Raw genomic sequence first — 27,317 nt, 5'->3', positions numbered from 1 at the left:
CATACATGTATTTATTACTGCTTGGATAGTCCTGAGAAATAAACTGCATGCCTTTTCTATTATTTTAATATAACTATATATGGAATAATAACATACTTGATCAATAATAACTTAATAATAACATTAAAACCTATAAATTGATTAAAATGAGCACATAAACACATTTCCACCTATCAGGAACATGATAAACGGACATATTATGACTTTTATTTTGCTACATTTCATGTAAAAATACTTAAAAATGTACAATTTATTAATTCAACAGCCCCTGTGGACACCACTGTCTGTGTCTGAGTCTTAAGCAATCCATATTAGGAATAATAAATCAATAATAGACTCTATAAATAGATTTACTACACGAGTTTTGATTCTTTCTGCAGCTCTAACAAAAAAATTGCAATCGTAAATAAATAGTTTTAGTCACATTACATGAAATAAAAATAACCTACAATTATATTTTGACAAATTAGTGTAAAAAACAGCTTTAACCAACTGTTCATTAACCATTAATCATATTTAATTCCAAACATGTACATCTCTTAAATGGAAAATTTACATTAATATCATGTTAATGGATCATTTCACACAAAAGATGAAGTGTGATTAAAACAAACAATAAAAACAACCTGTGCATAACACAATTACAATGAACATGAAGCAGCAACCATCAATGAAACATAAGGACACATGTGGACAGCTACTGTATAATGATATGAGAAATGCCACGCTTATAATATTACACATGAAAACATCTGCCATTAAAGCCTTCACATAAATAGGCACTTATGCAACAAAATTGAATGCTGACATTTAGACAGTATATGTCTTATATATTAGGTACACATTTTAATCAGCTGATTGATACTTGGCTGTGTTTAAACTTAAGGCACATTCACACCAAGAACGATAACTTTAACGACAACTGTATTAGAATATCATTAGCGCGCAATGCAGTTTTGTCGTCAGAGCAGGATGGATTCTGATTGGCTGTCGATGTTTTTATCGTTCTGAAAGCGATGACTATTTGCATGTGGCCGCCATGTTGGATTTCCAGACTCTTTTAAATTTAAAATGATTATTATAACTATATCTTTATCGCTATAGTTATCACTCTTGGTGTGAGTGGGCTTTATTCATGAAATGGAAGCAAAACTAATTCGAGTAGATTAAATTATTCATCTGCACACACATTTTGTAAGGCACTATTCTTTGTAAAGCTGCTTTGGAACAATATGTATAGTAAAAGTTATACATAAATATATAGAAAAATTAAACTGAACAAATTCGCTTTGCTAGTGTTTCTTGAATAAAGGCCTGATTCTCCTAAAATAAATAAAAACTATACCCTTTTTAATCCACTTCCGGTCCAGAAAAAGCTTCAGAACATTAAAATAACCACTGGAAGGCAAAATCTTGAAATAGTTCCCACTTTCCACCAAGTGTTTTGCTCTTCGTGTTGATTATGAGGTACAGTATTATATTATTAGCTTTGTTTGTTATCATGTGTGTGTTTTCTCTCTCATAAGTAACACTCAGTTGCAGATGATGTCCATTAATAAGGCACATTTTTCCCTGAGACTGTATAAATATTTCCCGAACACACACAATGTGAGATCGTTACATGAAACAAACTGTTCAGCATGTATAACATCATGTTTGGCTTTTCTACACACCAAATGCACTCAGATTAAAGAAGGAATATTTTTTGTCTTCAATAACAGAATTAGTTGTTTGTTTAGTCTTATCCTCTTTCCTTTCTTTTAAAATAGTTGGATGGTGTGAAATTCTGGGATGTTTTCCTGAGGAGGGTTGTTTAAAGCTGAAGTCTTTGAGTAACAGAACTGATCGAGGGTATTTCGTCTTATTCTGAAGGGCACTTAAAACTGATGCTGTATGACAACAAGCTCATTGAGTCTCTGATCTTGGATCAGCTCTATTCAGTCATAAACCCAGATCAGCTCTGTTGCTCTGAAACATCTGAGGCACTTCCTCTGGTTTACATTTTGATGGTGGAGTAAAGCTCATCGATCTGATTCCTGAAGTAGTTCCTGAGATCGGCACGTTTGGCTTTAAGGGTGGGCGTCAGGAGGCCATTTTGGATGGAGAACATCTCAGTGTGTAGAGCAATGTCCTTCACCTGAACGTGAAGATGACGGAAAAACATTCACCATTTATTACACCATCTATTTATACAATGGCAGTCCAAAGTTTGATATATTAAAGAATAATAGATTTAAGTCTCTTCTGCTCACCAAAGCTGCATTTATTTGACAAAAAAAAAAAAAAAAAAAAATTAAAAAATGTGAAATATTATTACAATTTAAAACAGTTGTTTTCTATGTGAATATATAGTAAAGTGTAATTTATATCCAGTGATCAAAGCTGAATTTTCAGCATTATTACTCACATGATCCTTCAGAAATCATTCTAATATGATGATTTGATGCTCATTTCTGATGATTATCAGTTGAAAACTGTTGTGCTGCTTCATATTTTTGTGTAAACTGAGATACATTACAATTTAAAGGTTTGAGGTAATTAATTATGCATTAAAAACTGTATACATCTGTTGAATTCCTGTGTCTGTTTAGACCCAGTAGAACATATAAGCATATAAAACAGTCATAACTTAGTATTTTTCAACTAAAACCATATTGTATTTGATCAGTAACTTCTCATTAAGGAGCAAACGCACAACATTTTTAAAAAGTTTTGAATGTTACCATACTTTTTCCATGCTACTACTTCTTTTACCCTCTTTTTATTAATTAAAACATTGAGAAATTCTATGAAATTTAAAATGTTACGAGAACTACAGCAAAAACCAGTGTGATGCAAGAATATATATATTTTTATCAACATCTAGGAGGAAATTGTATTTGAATATATTATTATATGAAATTTATAAGAACATATAATATGAGAATTATCAGAATGAACTCCAATGGATTCCTTTAAACTTATAACTCACGACTGCTCAGCCTAAACATTTATAATGTTACAAAAGATTCTATTTCAAATAAATGCTGTTCTTTAGAACTTTCTATTCATCTAAGAATCCAAAAAATGTATTAAAAAATGTAACACTCTTGAGCATCAAATCATCATATCAGAATGATTTCTGAAGGATCATGTGACACTGAAGACTGGAATAATGATGCTGAAAATTCAGCTTTGATCACTGGATATAAATTACACTTTACTATATATTCACATAGAAAACAATTATTTTAAATTGTAAAAATATTTTACTGTTTTATAGTATTTTTCATCAAATAAATGCAGCCTTGGTGAGCAGAAGAGCCTCTTTCAAACATAAAAAAATCTTAATTATTCCAAACTTTATACACTTCAAGATGAAACTCACCTGTTCAAAAGACTTCAGGCCACTTTCTTTACCCAATTTCACAATGTCCTCCAGAATAGCTTTCTTTACCTCCTGAAAACATAAGAAATACATTTATTTATTTATTTATTAACAGTTTATGGAGAAATTAGATACTCTAATTTGGTTCAATACCCAAATATACCAACGCATACAACTTTCTGAAAAGCGAACAAAATGCAAACGATCACATGTGCGAGATCTGTCCGTTTACTACCTTGTTTTTGCACAGTTCTTCATATGAGCCCCCTATGCCTCTCTTCTTGGCCCAGCCGGGCAGATAGTCTGGATCAGGCACAATGATGGCCACCAGACAGGCCTGGAGAGAGCGAGAGGGGAGAGCAAGGAAAAATAAACACTCATTTCACTATCATGCCTCCATCTGAGCGTTATTGTCTCTCTCCTCACCTGCAGACTGTCTCCATGTACGAAGGCCTGCGACACAGCTTCACTCCTGATGTAGATGTTCTCGATCTTCTCTGGAGCGATGTATTCTCCCTGAGCCAGCTTAAAAATGTGCTTCTTACGGTCCACGATCTTCAGAGTGCCATTCTGCAATAGAAATGGCAGCGTGTTTGACTGTGCATGTGATTTATGTGCACTTGACTTTCTGTCGTCATACAATATAAACTGAATTTGGTCTGTTCTGCTAAAAGGAACAGTAGCTAAAAAGTTATTTGGCAAATATCAGCATTCATTATACACTATTTTAGAACATTAGTAATACCAATCATCGAAAATGATTGGGTATTTTTGTTTTTTTGTGAAGTGGGTGTCTTATTTTAAACAGAATTTGGGGTCAGAAAGATTTTTTTTAAAAGCAATTAATTGTTTTATTCAGCAAGGAAGCATTAAATTGATCAAAAGTGACAGTAAAGACATTTGTAATATTACAAAAGATTCTATTTCAAATAAATGATGTTCTTTTGAACCTTCTATTCATCAAAGAATGCTAAAAAAAATAGATTTTCATAGAAATCTGAAGCAGCAGAACTGTTTTCAACATTGATGATAATAATAAATGTTTCTTGAGCATCAAATCATCATATTAGAATGATTTCTGAAGGATCATGTGACACTGAAGTAATGATGCTGAAAATTCAGCTTTGATCACAGAAATAAATTACACTTTACTATATATTCACATACAAAACAGTTCTTTTAAATTGTAATAATTTTTCACAATATTACTGTTTTTACTGTATTTTTCATCAAATAAATGCAGCTTTGGTGAGCAGATGAAACTTCTTTCAAAAACATTAGAAAATTCTTATTGACCCCAAACGTTTGTACGGTACTGTATATTCTACAAGTAAGTCATTTTATTAGCTGCATCATGTTTTATTATTAGTATTATTATAATGCAACAAAAAACTGGATCTAAATTCTTCATTTTCCAAATCAGAATAAAATGTGCTTGTAAACACATAATGAAGGTCATCTATTAAACATGTCTCACTGGAAGCCACCGGCCGATGTCTCCCGTGTGAACCCAACCTCCTTCATCAAGAGCTTCCTTTGTCTTCTCCGGGTCTTTCAAATATCCCTTAAAAACATTAGGACCCCTCACACACACCTGCCAGAAAACAACAAAAGAAATGTATGAAAGAACACATGCAAAAACACACACACACCAGGGTTATTAGTTATTTAGTTTAAAGTGCCCTATTATGCTATTTAAAAGCTCCTAAAGTTGTTTCAGAGTCTCCTACAACAGGTTCACATTCATTCAAGGTCAAAAACACTTTAATTTTCTCATAATATCCATTACAGCATCAGCTCTTTTCTCACAGTGTCTGAAACGGTTCGTTCAAAGATTCAGTCTCTCTAAACCCCGCCTTTCTGAGAGCTGCTCTGCTCTGATTGGTCAGATGGCTCAGTCTGTTGTGATTGGTCAGAAACCAAACGTCCATTATCTGAATCTCAGCTCTTCCTCAGCTCTCGATACGAACAGTAATGATGGTTTTATCGTATCAATCTCATCAAAGTGGATTTACTTTAGCAGCAGAAAACAGCGTCTTCTCGACATGAACAACATGAACCAAACTCTTCCAGTCTCAGATACAACTACAGTGATTGAGGGCGGGGCAAAGGAGATGTTGTTCGCCAGCAGCCAATGAAGAACATAGGCTGGTATTATGCAAATTAGTTACAAACCTATGTAGGTTCAGAAGGAAGTGAGACTGAAATTACTGACGACTCGTTTCAGGCACTTCAGAATTACTTCTTTCTTTTAAGAAACAAAAACTTAATTTATCTGCACTTTAAACTTTGAAATTTTGCAGACCTTTTACATTCAACAGCTTTATTACACACTGTATGAAAGGAAATACCCCCCCCCCCCCCAAAAAAGAAGCATAATAGGGGCACTTTAAATTGAAGTAAATACTAAAACGAAATAAGCTAAAAATAAAAATAAGGTATAAAAACTAATAAAAAGGACAAAAACAGCAAAATTATTAAAACTTTAAAACTAAAGTGAGAACAGAAAATATAAAAATGAAATTTAAAATTTAAATTAAACTGTAGGAGGAGCTTGTTAAAGTACAAGACCTGAAAAAAAAAATATATACAGCTCTGGAAAAAATTAAATATTCTTAATTTTTTCCATAGCTGTATATTGCAGAGAAAATTCAAAATCACTGTCTTCCTGTTGTATTTAGGACTTTGCTCCAAGAGACATTTTTGTAGGTATTGGGACATTACACGTGTGTTCTGAATTTCATACACATATGTAAAACATAAAGGGAGGGGTACTTCGTAGAAATTTGGTAGGTGGCGCTATCAAGCCATTTTGCCACACCTAATTCTGAAACTTTTCACCAGTTCTGACACGTGTGCAATGAGTTTTCAAGCATATTTAAGCCCTCAAAAATGCAGTTCATGGAGAAGAAGAAGAAGAAGAAACTGAGAAATTTCAGTAATGTCCTCATACTATCGGTGCTCAGGCCCTAAATATGAACAAAACCTATAATAGTATATTAATGATAACACTGACACACACACACACACCTCTCCCTCGCCGTTAGCGGCAAAATAGTTCATCTCGGCCACATCCACCAGTTTGATGTCATTACAGGGCAGAGGAGGTCCAACATGACCTGCAACGACACCATGAATCAGTCAACATAAACATGCAAGTGTGTGAGAGCACATGCATTAATCTATGTGTGTGTGTGATTGCGTTACCTGCAATCCAGTCTCCTGGTAGTGTAGTTGTGCTGCCGGCGGTGCATTCAGTCTGTCCGTATCCTTCATAAAACTGCAAGGAGAAAATTTACTTAACAAAAATGTGGTAAAATGAGTATAAATGCATGTGTTTAAGAGTTAAAACTGCACCTGGCAGCCCAACGCAGCGCGCAGGAAGGTGAGAACAGGTGCTGAAACAGGTGCGGCTCCAGTCACCATCAATCGCACGCAACCGCCGACACTGGCCTACAGGGGGCAGCACAGACCAATCACTACACTGAACATTCAGGCATTTCACAAAACAGTGTCTCTAATTATAGATTTGATGCAGCAAGCGGGTCAATAATCACCTGGACTTTCTTGAAGATAATCTTGTCCCAAATACTGTCCCTCCTCATGATTCCACTCAACATCTCGGCCTCTTTCCTCTTGAAAGCAAACTCCAGTATGCGTCTCTTCACGGGACTGTTGGCCTGTCCGTAGATCTGTGAGAGGGTTTCACTACATTACTACTGCACTAGACAAATCTAACACATGGATGAGGTGAAAGATCACAGATCTGACAGTGAGTTGCTGGGAACAGTTAGGACATGTTTTGCTCAGGCATGCTATTTGCTAAAGACAAACAAAATTACTATGCAATCCTCCTCCTCCTCCTCCTCCTACTACTACTACTAGTACTAATAATAATAAATTATATATTTTTATTTTATTTTAATTATAAAAACAAATAAATAAAGAAATATTACTATTTTAATAATACCATGTACTGTAAAATAATAAATGAGTATTTAATAGTAGTAGTTATTATTTTTATTATTATTCAAAATAACATTTTATTTACTTATTTTAATTATAGAAAATTAAATCAAAGAAATATATAACTGTTGTAATAATACTACTGTAATGAGTATTTAATCATAATATTAATCTATATTTTATATTTTATTATTATTTGAATTTGAATAATATCAAATAATAATTACAATAATAAATCATTATTATTCAATATTATAAAAATAAACAAATTAATAAAGAAATATATTGCTATTGTAATAATAAAATTTTACTGTAAAATAAATATGAGTTTTTAATCATAATAATAATCTATATTTGATAATAATTATATATTTTATTTAATATTTTAATTATAAAAGTAAGCAAATCAATAAAGAAATATATTACTATTGTAATAATACTATTGTACTGTAAAATAAAAATGAGTATTAAATAATAAATAATTATAAAAATAAAATGTATAAATAATATATAAATACAGTATATATTATATATAATCTATATATAAATAGTATATATATATATATATACTATATATATATATATATATATATAGTATCATTTTTATTTTAAATCTAAAAATTAAACAAATCAATAAAGAAATGTATTACTATTGCAATAATACTATTGTTCTGTGAAAAAAAAAAAAAATCATTTATTAAGTATATTAATAAATTACATTTTACAGAACAATAACATTTCAAATGCTTTCATTTTGGCGGAAAGCCGTAGGGAGGGAGTGTGTGTTGCGTTTTCTAATGCATGTTATGCACGATCCAAACTCACAGCACTTCAGAGCTGAAACATGCATTTTAAATGCGTTTGAAAACACGTGGGACATACTTGTGGCAAGAAAATATGGAAATCGCAATAAATATGTACAAATGTTTCCTGCAGCAGGTTTAATCTAGTCTCTCTGATCACTCGCAGGATCACAGGCTCCTCCAGGTCACACACGTGAAGACTGCACCTGTATGCCCACCTTGTCAAACATACGGTTCAGCAGACGAGGAACCACAGGGAATATGGTGGGCTTCAAGGTCGCAAGGTCATCCATCAAAATACGGATGTCACCCTGAAAGAATCCGATCCGTCCGCCGTGCAACAGAATCGAACCCTGTGGAAACAGCATTGTGTCACAAGCAATGCACCCTTTTATAAATCCTAAAAGCATGTTTTGAAGAAATACCTGTACGACTCTCTCAAACATGTGCGCCAGGGGCAGGTAGGAGATGTGCGAGTCCTGAGGGCCCATGGGGCAAGAGGACTGGAAGACAGAAATGAAAACAACCGTGAACAAGCCGACCAGCTGATGCTTTTATCCTAAATATTCTGAAACAGTAACATAATTACAGGTCCAGGCATTCATTTATTTGCAAAAACCAAGAAATGATTGTCCATGGAGGATAATTTCTTGGTTCTTGCAAATAAATGATTACATTTAATTAAAAAATAAATTATTAAATAATAAATTTAAAAACTTAGTTCAAAAAATATGCATTGTAAACAACATAGTATTATTTACAATGAGAAGTGGGCATGAAATGTGGGTTAGGGTGGGTCAACTGTCATGAAAACAATGCAATATATAATATAATATAATATAATATAATATAATATAATATAATATAATATAATATAATATAATATAATATAATATAATATAATATAATATAATATAATATAATATAATATAATATAATATAATAATACTATTTGTTTAATATTTTGAATTTTTATTTGCATATTTTCTGTTTTCATTTTAATTTTAAAGTTATAGTAATTTTTCTTTTCATTTTTAAGTTTTTTTTAAATGTCTATAGTTTTTATAAATTTTTATTTTTAGTTGTTTTAGTACTTAAACTACATTTTTATATATTTAATTAAACAGTTAACATTTATTTTATGCCATAAATAAATGCATTTATTTATAAATAAATAAATAAACTTTTTTGGTCAAAAGGTGATTAAAAAAGAGAAAATTTGACAAATGCATGTCAGGTTTTGTGATTACAGGGCTGTTTTATGAGACTATTTACAGTACCTTTGTGACTTGGATGAAGGCAGAAAGGTTTGACACTATGTTCTTGTGGGTAAGCATCGCACCTTTAGGGTTTCCTATGAGAACCGGATCACCGGGACAACAATTAATTATATAGTTCAGCTTATAAAATATAACTGGCCAATCAGAATCAAGTAACAAACAAACAAACAAAAACATGATGCAAACATCATCATACCTGTGGTTCCACTTGTAAAACAAATAATAGCCAGATCATCAGGCTGAGGCGGCTGCAGATACAGCATACAGGGGATTCATTAATATAGAGAAGTACAGCAAAAGAAAAAAGCAATATACACTGACAACTGAAAAAGAAGCTTCAGCACTAACCACAGGATGCTGTCGATGAGTCTTGCCAATATCCTGTAAGTGGAAGAGAAACTTATTTAAATGTATGAAGGAGACAGAGGAAGTTCAGTGAAAGAGGAAGAGACTGCACATGTGAATGCGGTTTCTGTTTGCGGTGAATACTGAGGAAATACAGACTGACAGCAACCAAACACGAGCAAACATCTCGCTCAGGAACACATAAGAACATCAAAACTCAGACAATTAATAGTGTAAATCAGGGTTTCCCACACTGCACGAGTGTTTAAGTTGATATAAAAAGCTAATAACTGAATGATAAAAATGTACAATTAAAATTTACATACAGCTCTGGAAAAAATTAAGAGACCACTTAACATTGATTTCTGAACTTGTCTCTTAATTTTTTCCAGAGCTGTATGTGTGTGTGTGTATTTTTTTATTAATTATTATTTATTATATTTTTTTGACTACTAACCAATATCAGAGATCTTTGAACATGCAAATATGTTGTTAAATTATTTAAATATTAACTTAAAAAAATCAAGTAAATATTTTAACTCTCAGGGCCCTAATTTAACATCTAAGCACATGTTGCCTTGTCCAAATACTCATACTTGCGGTCTTGGCCACTTGAGAGCTCGTGCACACGACAGGAAGTAAGTGTGCAAGACTGTCCCATGTCTTAAAAATGGCCAAGAGCAGTGCCCTTAATGCACACTAAACCCACACTGCCTTGAATATCACTTCTGAGCGGTATTCAAGGCTAAGCCTATCCCATCATGCAATATGTTCGTGAACTCACATGCACCGAAATCGCGAGATGTCAAGGAAAACATACGATGTTATGTATGTTAAATTAATTATATAATACATATAATTTGGTAATGTCGTGCATTTTATTGATGCAAAGATGAGTAGGCTGCGTGTATTTTGTACAACATTTGCGACTGCTTTTTATCACTTAAAGAAGCACCACAATTTTAAAATAGTTTTTTTCTGTTAGTTAAATAGCAACCACTGAACAGATATTTAGAAGTGCATTTTAAAATGCAGTATTGAAAATAATAATTTAAAAAAAGAAGCTCTAAACGCTTCCATTGTTTGCAAGATTGTAAGTGTGTCCCATCGGGCAATCAAAAAATCTACACACACTTGAAGTCTTCACGCCCACTTGAACTCTTGGGCCAAATACAGGAAATACATCATGTAAGTAGACAAGTGGTCAAGTGCAAAGACTGAAGTGTGGGTATTTGTACCCAAGTGCGCTTAGGGCGCTTAGGGCGTATCTGAACTTTTGCTAGTTTAACAACGGGAAAAACGGTCGATGTGCCAGATGCATGGTCCAAAGAGGTTGTCCCAGTTCTCTTAATGAGTTATGGGTGTGTTTTGGGTGTAATGTGAAATAAACCAATCAGAATCTCTTCTCCCATTCCCTTTAAATAGCCAGTTGCGCTCGCATCATGGCGGATGAACACACCTCGTTTTCAGACCAGCATGCCCATGGGCGAACAGAACAACGTGGTTCTGGACGTGAAAATGAAGTGCGTCGGGCTGAAACTATCAAAAAACACTTGCGTCACACGCCTGGAGCCGCATTGCGCCGGGTGTACGATAGAGCCCAAATGGGTTCGGCTGACAAAAATGATTTTTCAGCCCGTTTCAGGAACAACTATTGAAAGAAATCTTAAAATGACACATTTCAGCTGAACAAATATCAAACGTTCTGCCATGTAATCATTGCTTAATTAAAACATTCATTAAAAATGTGACATCAAAATAGTCCTGAAACCAAGTAACCAAAAAATAAATAAATTAATGAATGTGTTTTTGGACATCATCATAGCAATACCATGGATTTTTGGACATGGTATTCCTTTGAAGTATATGCAAATGTTATCCATCATCAAATATATCAAACTTTTGTGTTTCCATCCAAAGTTGCAAATTTAACTTGAGCACAAAATTGGAATATCACATAAAACATCTGTGAATAAAGCAGCATTTCCATCCCATGTGTTCAAGCGAACAAAATTGCCACTTCCTGTGAAATTTGCACAAAATATCAGTAATAAAAATGGAAGTTGCTGCAATCATTGAAGAAACTGCAGCTCTTTTTTTCTGAATTGCGTCTCAGGATTTATTTTTCTGTTTCCATCATAGTTTATGCACGTTCTTATCGAATTAATAAAAATGATGTGCCTCAATTAAGCGCATACATGTTTTATGCACATTTTTAGAATTAACATTTTTGTATGCAAGATCCCAAAATTTGAATAAAAATAGATGGAAACATATCTGTTGTACTTTTTTTTTTTTAAGTAAGTTACGCCATTTCAAGGAATTTCTATAAATAACAGTTTAAGTGTCACAGCGTTCTGAGGGCAAACAATCCGTACTGCAGGTCAGCTGATCCGTCCCGGGGTCACAGCAAGACAAACAAATACCAGCAGACGCAAACACACGCATCGATCTCACTCAGTGCGCTTATGTAAAGATTTGAGCAGACAGTCTGCGGTTTATTCACCTCTGCGTCTTTCAGACTGATGATGTCGATGCCGCACCGCTGTCCTCGGCTCACCAAATCAGCGTCGAATTCTTCCATGAGGATCAGGGTTTTGAGCGAGTGCTGTGTGCCGGAAACACAGTCCATCAGCAGCTTGGCCTTCTCGACTACATCACATACGACTGTAGAGATACAGGCTGCAAAGCACACACAAATACATGAAGCAAAACAGACAAACACTTGATGCCTAATAATGATCCTATCAAACACCACTGAAAAGACAACAGGGACACCCTGTGCGACACATGTGTCTGCATGCATACAAATCAAAATTTAATTACTCCATTTCAGGATAAAACTGCATGAGAAATTGACGTACTTTTGTCGAGGATGTAGCCTATCGCTTCTGTGCCCAAGGTGTCGTACAGAGGAACTGATACCAGAGAGTATGTGTAGCAGGCCAGCTCTGAAATCGTCCACTGTGGAAAGATTTCTGACATTAGACACAAAACATTCACAATCTCAAGGCAGATGATGAACGGTACAATCCATGTGATTTCCTTCGAGTGTCGAAGGAAAGAAAACACAGATGATTTCAGTGCAATCTGCTGGTCACAAATGCAGAGTCCCAAATAACGCAGAAACTTAGTTTTTAATATTTTTTAAAAAAATATTTCTAATATTTTCATTTCAATTTAAACTGAAATTAAAGATTACATATTTGCACCATTAGCACCGGCAAACGGGATAATTAATTAAGAGAATAAAAAATAAATTAAAATATGTATTATTATAAATAATTAAAAAAATAATAATAATAATCATATTTCAATGATAAATTATTTTAAAAAATAATTATTAGTAATAATTTATTTTATTAATTATTATTAATAATAATATATAAAATAAAAATAAAATAATAAATAATAATAATAAATTGTTTACAAAAAAATAATACATTTATATAATTTATTAATATATATATATATATATATATATATATATATAATCAAAATAAATAAAATTAAATTAAAAAATGTATTAAATATTAGGGCTGGGTATTGACAATTTTCACAATTCGATTCGATTACTATTCACATTACAATTTCGATTCGATATCGATTATTTTAGATGTAGTGTTTCAGTACAAGGCAAATTTTCTAGAGGAAAAAAAATCTCAGCTAATGCTGTAAACTACACATGCAAGTTAGCTGGTACTACTATAATAATACTGAAGGTTAAATTAACTTATTTATTCACAAACACTTAAATTACACTCAATTATGTTTTTATTATAAGTTTAGAATTACATAATCATATTTCTACTCCAATTCGTTTTTTTGAAATATAAACATTTAAATCGCGGCTGTCAAAACTGATTTATTCAAACATGCATTAAATATTGAAGAACATTATAATGAATATGTAACGGTGCATATTTATATTTATCAGAATGCTGCTTTCTAGAGTTCTCTTTTCTAGCTGACTAATGAGTTTATGGTCACTGAATATGTTTTTCTGAAGTAAATGTGACGTCACGTGACATTGAAGCTGTTTTATTGACGTCTTTCCGAGGTTGAAGCACTGATTGAGCGATTACACGAGACATGATACAGATTTCAGTAAGTGGTACTGTATATTTTAACATACCTTCAGATGTTCATGCATGTTTATTTCACTGTAACTGGTATTAAAGCGGAGGAGAGGATGATCACATGCTTCTCTTTAACTGAGGCGCTAAAGCGATCCGTCACGCCACATTAAACAGCGCCAAAATGATATTTATTATTTGAATCTCATAATAAGATGGACGTCTTTTGAAATCTGAGACTTTGCTTCATATCAAAAGTAACAAAGCACAAAGATTATTGGGATTTATTGGATGGGAGGCGCTGCATATTCTGCTCATTCATCAACTGAAAACAGACTAGACTAAATGATTCTTGGGATTTAAGAATCAATATCGGTTCATAAAAATGAGAATCGATTCAAATCGAGAAATTTATATTTTTGACCCAGCCCTATTAAATATTATTAATTATATGATTATAAATATATATAAATAAATAATATTTAATCATAATTATATATTATTAAAAAAATAAATTATAATTATAAAATTAATAGTTCAATAAATAATACATTTTTTCTTTCAGGTTTTCTGAACTTCCTTCTGCCATTGGTCAGACAAAGACTCGAAAACTCATGCTACTTGATAGAAAAAAGTACTTTTATATAGAAAAAAATGACACACTTGACCTTTAAATATGTTTTTAGAATTTAAGATGCATTACATCATTGTTTTAAATCTGGTCAAAATTTAAACACACTATAAAAAATAATTTGTTATCACCTTTTTTCTCTTTTATCAAATCAGCTTAAATTCACTTATGTTGTTCAGAAAACATAATATTTTGAGATTCAGTTGATTATACTAATTTCTTTCTTTGTATTACTATTAACTCAATTTTGGGGGGTTCAAGCAGGCATCCAGGTTTCTTCATTTTTTTAAAGTTAAACCAACAACCATTTTTACAGGGCACAAATGGGTAATAAATCACATATCTCCTAGCTCTGACCTCTGGCCTGTTCTGAGAGAAAATGCCGACGTAGGGGTCTCCATTTTTCGAATGTCCTTTGTGTAGAAATGCTGATCCCAAATTCTCTGCTCGCTCAATCACCTGAAGAAGAGGAAATGACAAATAACACAACAAAGAAAACGATTAGTTAAATTCAGATCACTGTACACAAGAGGAGAGGAGAAAATAAAGCAAAACATCAAAGAGTACTGTAAATATGTTTAAATTCTATTCCAAATTAAAGAACTTAAAAATGTAGTTTTAGTTAATGATAATGGTGCATGCATACATTTATGCATGTATGCATTTGATCAGTTTATGCATTTCCTGGGAATCGCAGTATCATGTGCAGTTTAACAAGAAACTAATCATCAGAGAAGCCGGGAATGTGCATTAAGTAAGGTGCAGGACAATGCTTCTGCAGTTAAACAGGTTCCCACAAGCCCTTTACACAAGAATCTGACCAGTGCAACCTTTACAACCATGTCAACGATCTGCAAAACCTGCAATCAAGTGGTCTGAAATCCAAAACCAGCTTCTCTACAGGTGTGTGTCGGACGCTCTGAGTACATATGAGAACGAAAGAACACAATGTCTCGCTGTACGAGTCCTTCAAATCAAAGGACGAATTACTTCACAGGTTTTACAGCATGTTGGATGTCAGTCCAGTAGGCACTGGAGTTATTATGTTGAGTTGTTATGAAATGACCAGGTAACTTATTAACTTGAGAGCTAAGAGAAGAGTAAACGTGAGCTATAATAAATTCCAGCGCTCAAAGATGTGAAAGACTTTCCAGCTAGTTCTGCATTCATTTTATATTAGTGTCATATTTTATATTAGTACTTTTATGTCTTACAAACATAAACATTTGGTTTTTAGCGATGCATTGAATGTTGTGAAATCTGCTGATTTAACCCTCTGGTGCCATTTAGTCATTTTTCACCGCGGTCAAATATAAGCGCATTGGAAATGAATGGAAGACGAATTTCATCTAGTGCACCCAAACAAGATCTTACTGAAAGCTCATTTTTTGAGATATCAACCTCAAATTTGAAACTTGTTTAGATTTATGCCTTTGATTTTCTCACAGTTTTGGAAAATATATATTTCATATAAAATGTAATTTTTTTATTATTTTTGTGCATTTTTCATAATAATAAACTTAAACTTCTTAAACTCTTTCAAGATTTAAGATTTTGCATTTTCAGGTCTATGCTCAAGAAGTGTTTGACAGGTAATAGGTGGTTTGTAAATACTGCATAAATATAATTTTGTACCATAAAATCCCCTGAAAATACAAAATATTAAATAAAAAAACATTATCAAACTAAAATATAGTACATTCATTTCATTGAAATAAGAATAATTCAGTAATTTTTGACTGTGAACAAATTATTGCATGTCATGATGTGATTGAGAATTTATAGCTGCTGTTGAGTATCATTGCATGGTATAAATTGTGTGTTTTCAAACTAATAATGTAAAAGTAAAAAAGGCTTAATATGTAATGAGAAATATAAAATAAAACTCTTTCTTAATATGATAAAATATATGCTAAAAAATAAATGCATAAATGTTTGTACTGAAGTTAATGAAAAAATCAGAAGCTCAAAATCAAATCTGAACCTGCAGAAAAAATCTTGCCAGTCTGAATCACTAACAGTTAAATAATTACAAACGTGCACATCAATTACAGAGTGTGTATCAAAACAGAAACAGATATGGATGCATAAGTGTCATCCTACCTCTGAGTACGAGAGCCAATCATACGGCTGCTTTGGTTTTCTGGATCCCAGGCAGGGACCGTTTTCTGAAAGGCAAATATTAAGAAATATCAAAATAATGTGTCCACTTTAGCACATGCTGACATCACAATTTATCGCAAAATGTAACTATACTATTGCCCAGCTTTTTATATGTGCAACTTTATCTGCATGCATACACTTGCGCAGGGCAATATATAAAATAAAGCAAATCTCAACTGGTTGAATTGTATGTATCATGGAAAAAAGACATGAAGATATTATAAACATTAAAGTGGCCATTTTATGCCCTTTTACAAAGTCTAGATGTTGTTTTTGTGCTCTACTAGAACAGGTTTTCCTGCTTGAATGTTGATTATTCTCCTCATATTCTCCATTGTTGCAGCTCCTCTCTTCCCAGTCTGTCAGTAACGCTCTGTTTAGTTCCTGTCTCTATGAAGCCCCTCCTTCTGAAAAGCACAATGTGCTCTGATTGGTCAGCTGGAGCAGTGTGTTGTGATTGGTCATTTGGGAAATGTCCCGCCCCTAACCATAACCTCCAGTTTCATCACACTACTAACTCACTCAACCAGGCCCCGCCCCTTTAATCTGCATATTAATTATTTAAATGAGGAATATTGTGAAGAAAACTCAGGGAGTTCAGAAACACTGATATAGAGAAGAACTGCTGCTGGAGGGACTTTTTCATGCTCAAACAGCAACATTACACACTGAAGACAGATGAAGATGTGAAAAAAAGCATAATATGTCCTCTTTAACATCATGATTTTCTATAAAGCTGCTTTGAAACAATGTGTATTGTGAAAAGACTTGATTTGACATTCTAACAAACATGATAAAAAGTGAAGCTCAGTTTGCTCCGAGGTTGAAATCAAACCGATGAGTACGTACTCGACTCCCTCAGGCCCCGGAGAAAGCACTCGTACATTGTCTGGGCTTCTTCGTAGACACAGTTCAAGAGGGGGCCTCCGTTTAAAATGGCCGCTCGACGAGCAAACTCTCCACCCTGATTGACAAAAACAAATGCAACCATCAGATATGTTTTCTATCAAATCTCTGATAGCAACAAGATTTGAGATCATCTCAACAGCACGTTCACTTACCGGGAGCTCTACCGACTGCATGCGCAGGTCACAGGGCGGTTTGATGGCTTTGGGTCTCGTGGCGTACCAGTACGCCGTGACGGCAGTGAACGCGCCCATGCCGAGGAGCGTGTTGGTGGAGAGGCTGCGGAAATAATCCCTGACCTCGGACAGCTCAGGGATTCTCAGCTGCTTCAACAGCTCGTGTGCCTGCATGACTACAGCAAACCGTATCTGTGGAGGACAGTAGGGGTTATATTAAAACTTTGACATTGGTATCATATATCCAGAATTAAACAGAATTGCACGACCCACATTATTCCTTGACACATTTCCAAGCATCCCACAATAATATTAAAGTGCCCCATTATGCTATTTTAAAGCTCCTAATGTTGTTTGAGTCTCCTACAACAGGTTTACATTCATCCAAGGTCAAAAACACTTTAATTTTCTCATAATATCCATTACAGCATCAGCTCTTTTCTCTCAGTGTCTGAAACGGTTCTTTCGAAGATTCGGTCTCTCTAAACCCCGCCTTTCTGAGAGCTGCTCTGCTCTGATTGGTCAGATCAGATGGCTCAGTCTGTTGTGATTGGTCGACCGATTACAGTGCGTGTCAGAAACCAAACACTCATTAGCATATCTGAATCTCAGCTCCTCCTCAGCACTCGATACGAACAGTAATGATGGTGTCGGTTTTACCGTATCAATCTCATCACAGAGGATTTACTTTAGCAGCAGAAAACAGCGTCTTCTCGACATGAACAACACGAACCAAACTCTTCTAATCTCAGATACAACTACAGTGATTGAGGGTGGGGCAAATGGTAAAGTATTTATACGTCATGTTATTATTTGTTGCATTGCTTTTAATTTATGTTGATGTCCATTTTAATAATGAAAAACTAATGCAAATAATTATTTACGATACTAAAAAAGCTGGAAAACTATTACAGATTAATTGTTTATTTGCCATAAAAATTATGTTGAATTTTTTTTTTTATATAGCACGTTTCATACACAATGTTGCTTCACATAGAAAAGGAATTAAAATAATCATAAAATAACAATAAAAGCAGAGAATAAAAAGATTAAATGAAAGTTATACAAAGAATTAAAAGAATAAAAAAAGATACAGATAAGATAAAGTCCAATGTCACAATGAAAAAACAACATCCTATAAAATGCTTAATTTTCTTCATGCAAAATATAAAATTATATTTTTCTTTTCATTTTTTTTTTTTTTAGGAAAATCAAAGGAAATATGAGAAATATGAAAATACTCACTACCAAGACAATGTGAAAATGTGTTTTTGTCTGGCTGTTTGCTTGTTTTCCTTTCAATGGTTCATAAAAATCAGTTGTGTAACATCTGGCACATTATTGTGCTGTAAAATCCTGTCAAGTGTTTTGAAATTTTGTGTTCTTATCAAAACCCTTTGATTAAATCTTAGCAATCAATTTGTAATCAGAGTGAACTGTGACAGAAACACGTCAGTGATGAAGGGTCAAACTCAATCAGCGATCAGATGTTGTGTAAAGTGTTAATCTACTTCACCTGTAATTCAACTAACATTCACAGCAGACAATTCTCCTCTAACATGTCATTAAACCTTACAAAACTTCACAAAGCTGGTTCTGGACAACGACAGCACTTAGACCTACAACTAATGTTCACTAGGTGTTTCGCATTGACATTATTCTCATGACAAATAAGCACCTTTTCCCCAGATTTTCATTACTGCAAGTTTTTTCAAAGCTGTAAAAAAAAAAAAAAATACTGGAGTATGTTTTACAAGAAAATATATTTCAGTCTTTCTATTTCAAAATTACATTTAAAAATTACAATTACATAATTACATTACATCACTAGCAATTTCTGAGTAAATTGAAAGAAAATTTCTGAGAATTGTTTCTGTGAAAATTGTTTCAAATCCTACACAGGGTTATTATTATAACTGAAACTAAAACTAAAACCATTAAAAATATATATATATTTACTACTTAAAATACTTATTTTATTTCAGCTAGTTGCCAAGTTTCCCATTTTCATTTAGTTTAATGATGTACTAAACTAAGATTGAAACTGAAATAAAATGAATAAAAACCTATATATATATATATATATATATATATATATATATATATATATATATATATATATATATATATATATATATATATATATATATAATATAATATAATATAATATATATATATATATATATATATATATATATACACATACATATATATATACATACATATATACACACACACACATTAAAAAAACTTGTAAAAAATACAAATACTAAAACTAACTGAAATTAAAATGAAAATGGAAAATATAAACAAAATCTAATTCAAAATATTAATAAATAATAAAACATTTTAAGTTAAAAAAGTTAGGGTTAGGGTTTTTTTAGTTGGACAATTTATCACGGAAATTGAGAATCTGAATATTATGGAAGCTTGTTTGCGCCGGAATGAAAAATTAAAAAAAGGTAATTGCGACTTTTTATGACATTTATGACCTTTTCCTCACAATTGTGACTTTTTTATCACAATTATGACTTTTCTTTTCACAATTATGACTTTTTTCTTGCAATTGTGACATTTTATCTCACAATTGACTTTTTTCTTGAGAAAAAAAGTCAGAAATGTGAGTTTATATGTTTTTTATCCTCAGAATTGGGAACTTTATAACTTGCAATTGCAAGAAAAAAGTCAGTGGGACAAAAAGTTTCAATTATCTTTTAAATGGTTTAATTCCATAGAGGAAACAAGCTTAGAATACTGAAGTGGTCCAACTAAACATTCCAATATTCCAATCAACTATATAACTACAAGTTTCATTTGCAACAAGCTAACTCAGTGAGCAGCAGCAGCATTAGGTAAGAGACGGGCTGTGAGTCACCTTAGCCAGCTATGTGATTCATGTTAAACCTTGCGAGGACGCGTTACTCCTTTAACCTCTCACCCACTTCTATTCTTACTGCCCTGGGGCAAATCGTCCTGCCTTCGCTTAGACACAGACACAGAATGAAACCCTGTAAACTCGTGCATGACTACTGTACATACAAACAACACAGAGTTAAAGAGCTAAAGCACTACAAAACCATTCAATATGCTTTCATTCACAATCAAACAGAAAATACTAAATAATTCTTTGTGTTGTGTCAAATGTAATACGGTTTCTTCAACCCCTCAGCACAGACAAAAACACGTCTGACTTGAAAACTGTCCTTCATCACACAGCAAAGTCAAACCATCTTAGCTAGGATCAACACAAAACACACACACAATCACACACACTTCACCTGAGACTAGCAGAATAAGGTGCGTCCAAACGTGGGTACCGCTGTGTCTCCTCCACCCACAAAATCACTGCAGCAGGAAGGTGAAATGACCAGGTGAAGGTAACAACAGTTCAATGTGAACAACTACAGGTTGAGTTTATGTGCAACCGCGCTTCAGACGCCTTCCTGCTGCTTATTGGACGCACACACTCTTAGAATCTGCTGCGTCAGCCAATCACAATGCAGGAAGTCAAACATGAGGAGATATGATTGTTATTGGGTCAATACTCAACAAGAAAGACATGCTGATTACATCAGGCTGATATTCTGTGATAAAAGACCGTAGTTTGGGGTCAGTACCATTTATTTTTTGAAAGAAATTAATACTTTTATTCAGAGAGGACACATTAAATAGAACACAAGTGATTTACAAAAGATCTCTATTTCAAATAAATGCTGTTCTTTTGTACTTTCTGTTTATCAAATAATCAGAAATGTTTCTTGAGCAGCAAATCATCATATCAGAATGATTTCTGAAGGATCATGTGACACTGAAGACTGATGCTGAAAATTCAGCTTTGATCATTAGATATAAATTACATTTTACTATATATTCACATGGAAAACAGCTTAATAAATTTTTATATATTATTGTTTTTGTTGAATTTTTTAAACAAATAAATCCAGCCTTGGTGATGAGCAAAAACATTAAAAAAATCTTACAGACCCACAGTTTTTGAACAAAATTTAATGTCAAAAAATTGCTAAATTTCTAAATATCGGCCGATTAATCTGCCTGATATATCGGTCAATCACTGCCTGTGAAAGCATCACACTTCTGTTCATTTATCGAACGTTTCCTCGCTATCTCACGGGTTTGGTGTCGACCCCGGCAAGAGGAGCTGATAAACACAAACACGTCGTCTCATTCCACTTCTGTACAAACTTTCCAGGGCAAAGGTAACGTGACCATGGCCACGTCCTTTAAACTCCTGCTGTGACGGGAGGCGGGTGAGACCAATGACAGACCCTCAGGCCGGTCACCCGATGGGGGCAGACGAACCCCCTCCCAGACCAGTGCTGCTATTTAAAAACAGTGGCACAACAAATGGAAAACAGTGGCATGAGGTTGAGTGGAACAGATCCAGATATATTTAAGGCATGCAATTTATGTCGGACACGTGACATCCACATGAGACTCGAGAACAAGTCAGCTTTCCAATGATTTGAGCTGTGATATGAAGGGTTTTTGGGTCACCCCAAAATTGATTTTCAAAATCAAAAGCACAATTTCTTCTAGACTTTGTGTTGAAATATGACCCAGACATGCTCGACAGGTTTATTGAGATTCATCCCACACTAGATCTCATTCAGTCATTCATACAAGGAATGTTGACATAGTTTCAGCAGACAAGATTGCATCACACGGTCATGTTCTGTCAAACAAGTTCACAATGACAAGTTCCAGTGAGGCTGAACAAACACAAATGAGTCAGGAAGCACTGACCTCTGCAATGACCATCAATAAATAATATTGATCAATCAATCAGCAGATTTATCGTTCTATCAGTGATAAAACACAGGCAGCTAAACTGAGAGTATAGTGGCATCTTTGATCCAGTAAAATATCACCAATTGCATAATCGCAACACTGATGAGCCTGTTGCATCATCATAAACCACATTTGAGTTAAATCTGACAGGCAGTATCAGTCTGACCTTGTGATATCTTCATCCGTCACATGTCTCTGATCGGGACAAAGGTTGAGTTTGTTGACAAAATATATCATGCCATATAAACTTTTGACCTTCATACAACATGCATGAATGGATACAACAATTAGCAGCATAGATTATTAATAAAGATGAACAGATGTGAGGCAAACATTCACACGCTCAGACGCCAGTGACCTTTTGTCCTGCTGTCAGGAGACCGTTTCCAAAACTTCAGTTTCCACCTAACCTGTTGATTAGCAACACAATGGCCAAACTAAACAAGCTCTGAAAGAACACTAAAGTATGGAAGCTTGATTCCGCCACAGAATAACAAAATGATATGGGAAATTGCAACTTTTTATCTCGCAATTCAGACTTTTTCCTCATAATTTACTTTCTCACGTTTCCAAATTAATAACTCACAATTCTGACTTTATTTCTTGCAATTCCAAGTTTATATCTCATAATTTACTTTCTCAAGTTTCCAAGTTTATCTCTCAGAATTCTGACATTATTTCTTGCAATTCCAAGTTTATATCTCATAATTAACTCCCTCGTTTCCACGTTTTATCTCATAATTCTGATTTTATTTCTTGCAATTTCAAGTTTATATATAATAACTGATTTTCTCACGTTTCCACATTTATATCTCGTAATTCTGACTTTATTTTTTGCAATTCCAAGTTTATATCTCATAATTGACTTTCTGACATTTCCACGTTTTATCTCGCTATTCTGACTTTATTTCTTGCAATTCCAAGTTTATATCTCATAATTGACTCTCTCGTTTCCACGTTTATCTCATAATTCTGATTTTATTTCTTGCAATTGCAAGTTTATATCTCATAACTGATTTTCTCACGTTTCCACATTTATTATTTCTTGCGATACCAAGTTTATATCTCGTAACTGATGGACTTTCTCACATTTCCACATTTATATATCACAATTCTGACTTTACTTTTAGCAATTCCAAGTTTATTTCTCGCAGTTGACTTTCTTGTTTTCAAGTTTAAAATTCACAATTCTGACTTTATCTCAGAATTGTGAGATAGAAAATCACAATTAAAAAATAGCAACTTTTATCTCACAGTTCTGACCTTTTTGCAATTGTTAGTTTATCACAATTCAGACTTTTTTCTCAGAATTGCCATTTTTTAACTCGTAATTCTGACATTTTTCTTCTCAGAATTACCCTTTTTAAAATTCCATTATTTATGTTTTCCTCCACGGTAGAAATAAGCTTCCATACCAAAGTACCCATGAATCGCATTATCTTATACATAAATAAAACATTGCATAAACATAACCATCTCCACACCCACAGTGAGGGCTAGAGACAGTCTATAATTACAGTGTAACTACAGCTTCACAATGGTGGCAAATCTTAAAACCCATAATGGAAAGTGAGATTCTCCTAAAAGGTAAAACGCACTGGCTTCTTTCCAACGAACGCCTATTGTATAACACTAAACCTTAATTAATGCACACAGGTGACTTCTGAAGACAGGAGGGATGCTGGGAATGAAAGCAATAAACAGAAACATGGCTGTTTCCATAGAACAAGGTCAAAAGGGACATGATGGATCTTATGCAAGACGACATTCAATAACAACCTCAATAACAAAACTTTAAAACAGGTTAATGATCAGTTTCTATGTGAAAAATTAGCATCTATAATTCTAGCTTTACTACACCACACGATTTAGAGGTCAGCAACTTAAATTACGAACTTGAGTCATGGTTTATAGTCGGACACATATGACAGATGACGTGTCTCTGATTCATAAACCAGGAGTAGATCTTTAATTATTAAACACAGAGTCACGTCAGTCAGACATATGCTGCATAAAAAGCGTTTGCACTCCACACAATGTGCATTTGTTAAATTATAAAACGACCTTTCTCTACTAAACTGCATTGCTCATTGAGATCATAGTGTCATATTTCAGTTTCATACACATGTTCTTCTGCAGTTATGCATATGCATCATGGACACACCATAATGTTGCAAAACATGAAAACAAAGCTGCTATTATGCGATGCACTTCATTATTTTCAAAGATGAAAATGTTACATGTTAGAAACACAACTAAACTTTAGACCGGCTCTACTGACCTGTATGAGAGCGAGCTCTTCTGATAGCCGCACATGCGTTTATCTGACGCGAGCGTTTACTACTTTTCCCGTTTTGTTTGGGCTCCAATCTCTCGACCAATCAGAGGCGCCGTACGAATAGCAAGACTGTTAGGAGGCCTATGATTGGTCGGTTGTTTGACTCGCAGTAACCCGCGTTTACGGACTCGTTCACCTTTATACAGACAAGCGGGAGCGCGCACAGATGTGGCAAGCCAATATCATATCGAGATATCAATAAATACATCTAAGATATGAATAACTGAGCTGTATTGATGAGTTAATGAGTAAAATATTTCATATTTCCTACATGGGGAGGCTGATAAAGAAAGTTAAAGGCATAGCATCAGTTATGCATGATTATATTTTAATTTACTAAGTTTTATACTGTATGAAATTGATTTATTGATCATTATAGCAGCTAACCAAGCATTTGTTAGAATGACATGTGGATGCGAACTGTTAAAATAGGACAGGATGATTATATCAACCTGTGAAAGTATTTGAAAAACAGCCCAACCCAGGAACCTCCGATATAAAATGCTATTTTTCTTGTTAACAATGAATTTCAGCTTTCGTTAATAACAGTAACCAATAACAATACTACGGTATTATGGCAAAACGAGTGTTTACTTTTCCATGTGCTGGATTCAGTCATCACTGTATTTGCATTTGTATATTTAAAGCTGCAGTCTGCAACTTTTTTTGTTAAAAATTTACAAAAATTATATAATGAGAATATACAACATGAATTTATTTTCCAAACCGTGTTTTTGTCTTATCCTGAATCTTTATGGTGCACTTATAATAAGTGTTTATATTCGGACTATTTCAGACCAGACTGGTAGGACTCGCCGCAGAGTATCACAGTAACTGCGTGACTCGCCATAGACATACAGGGAGAAAAGTAGCTCCGGCTACAATGTTCTTCCGCAAGAAGCGTGCAGTTCTGTTTATTAACTGCTAGAGGGCCAAAAATCGCAGACAGCAGCTTTAAATAAATAAATCTAAAACGTAAATATTTTAATAAATACATAAAACTAATTCTTAGAATATTTAAAACATTTAAAGTCCCCCTGTAGTCAATCATTTTATCCCTTAAAACTCATATTCGATCACAAAAATTGCATATTTAAACTTTATTTTTTTCCTGTGAAAAGGTTTTCTTCGTGCCTTAAAATGGCGTGTTTTGTAGGCAAAACCCGGAAGCGAGTTAGCATTTTAGGACTTACAGTTCCATTGCTCTAAAGTCTATGGGTTTTTTAATGGGCTTTTGCTAAAACACCAGTTATAACCCGCTTGTGATTTTTCTTTGGGTGGGGACTTTAGACGTCATCATGACAAACAGGACATTTGGACAGCATTTCTCATGAAAAAGTGGATAAGTATTCATACACAGCACAGATCATAATCAGCGAGCATGTTTTCAAATAGAGTTGTTTTCTAAATAAAGTTTGAGGAAGCTTGGTGGTGGCGACGTTGATCCGCGACCATGGTGTGCTGTAGTCCATTTATAGCCTACTGTTAGCTTTTTATATCTGACCACTTTATTTAGGCTTCAAAATGTATAAATGTTGTGTTAACTTGTCAAGACTATTTTGATAGACAAAACGTGTAAGTGTCATAACCCTTTGTTAAACACAGAGCTTATTTTTTGCGATTTTCCAAAAGTCTATGGGAAAAATGCATAGGCTTTCGATTGAGGGAACCTGTGTGCCGCTAACTTCTGCTTTACAAAAACCCATCATCTCTGAGGCACTCTATAGCTTGAATGTTACTCTACACCCTTGCTTCATTTAGTATACATGGATCTATGAATATGCAAATTAGCCCCGCCTCCACTCACACGAGCTCAGAGATCCACTCGGTCAACTTACTGAGGTAAATGCTGCACAATGGTATCGCTTTTTACAATGTCAGACACATAACGGTAATTAATATGATTAGCCGTTTGCTTGACTACATTATCAAACAGCTATTTATATATACATCATACACCCGCTATATTGCTAAATCTACCCGATTTTTCATATCAAAAGAAAAATATACCGGGGTAACCTGCTCTTGAGACTCTCTTGCGCAGTCAGTTAATAATATGCTAAAGCCCGCCGGCACGTTGATTGGTAGTTTGTGACGTCAAAAACACCAGCGGGTTTGACACTGTCTTTGGTTTACGGCAGTTTTAAAGAGAAAATACTCAGCAATGGTGTTGACTGATGAATTTGCACATGGTTTCTCTTAAAGCATATTAAAAACAGCATGTAGACATATAAACAACATTAAAGGATTAGTTCACTTTTAAATAAAATATTCCCGAACATTTACTCACCCCCATGTCATTGAGGCATCTTTACACGGACGATTTATGGCTGTTCTGAAGCGGGTCTGTACCTGCTCAGAATTCAGTGTAAAGACGCAATGCCGTGTTAAAGAAGACCTAAAATACGCCGGGTCTGACCCACCTCAGCCCCTAGTATCAAAGGCGAGTCTGATTCT

At 33.9% G+C, this 27,317-nt stretch overlaps 1 protein-coding gene across 2 annotated transcripts; it reads right to left on the bottom strand.

Annotated features, from left to right (window-relative positions):
* Positions 1-92: 92 nt before the first annotated feature.
* Positions 93-24,873, bottom strand: acsl1b (acyl-CoA synthetase long chain family member 1b). Of its 2 annotated transcripts, none has more exons than XM_067393328.1 (21): positions 24,804-24,873; positions 17,693-17,905; positions 17,481-17,595; positions 16,572-16,636; positions 14,826-14,927; positions 12,626-12,725; positions 12,268-12,443; positions 9,765-9,797; positions 9,613-9,664; positions 9,417-9,490; positions 8,562-8,639; positions 8,355-8,489; positions 6,925-7,059; positions 6,725-6,820; positions 6,575-6,647; positions 6,398-6,486; positions 4,845-4,961; positions 3,794-3,937; positions 3,603-3,704; positions 3,368-3,439; positions 93-2,137 (listed from the first exon to the last, which is right to left on the bottom strand). In XM_067393328.1, exons 2-21 carry the CDS (start codon positions 17,885-17,887, stop codon positions 1,997-1,999), a joined length of 2,094 nt encoding a protein of 697 aa, XP_067249429.1. In that variant the 5' UTR covers positions 17,888-17,905; positions 24,804-24,873; the 3' UTR covers positions 93-1,996. The 2 variants fall into 2 exon arrangements, with proteins under 2 accessions (XP_067249429.1, XP_067249379.1); XM_067393278.1 differs by lacking the exon at positions 24,804-24,873 and adding an exon at positions 20,992-21,149 and having other exon boundaries at positions 97-2,137.
* Between the last annotated feature and the right edge of the window lie 2,444 nt (positions 24,874-27,317).

This window comes from Chanodichthys erythropterus, chromosome 1, assembly GCF_024489055.1.
Source record: "Chanodichthys erythropterus isolate Z2021 chromosome 1, ASM2448905v1, whole genome shotgun sequence".
Taxonomy (NCBI): Eukaryota; Metazoa; Chordata; class Actinopteri; order Cypriniformes; family Xenocyprididae; genus Chanodichthys; species Chanodichthys erythropterus.
The sequence above is the reverse complement of the archived record's forward strand: the minus strand, read 5'-3'. Positions and strand labels throughout refer to the sequence as shown.

Excerpts from the sequence above, each read along its gene's own strand:
- acsl1b (XM_067393328.1), bottom strand. The coding sequence starts at position 17,887 with ATGCAGGCACACGAGCTGTTGAAGCAGCTGAGAATCCCTGAGCTGTCC. Across the intron at positions 3,705-3,793 it reads TACATGGAGACAGTCTGCAG|GCCTGTCTGGTGGCCATCAT; the intron begins GTGAGGAGAGAG and ends CGCTCTCTCCAG. Across the intron at positions 3,440-3,602 it reads AAGAACTGTGCAAAAACAAG|GAGGTAAAGAAAGCTATTCT; the intron begins GTAGTAAACGGA and ends TTATGTTTTCAG.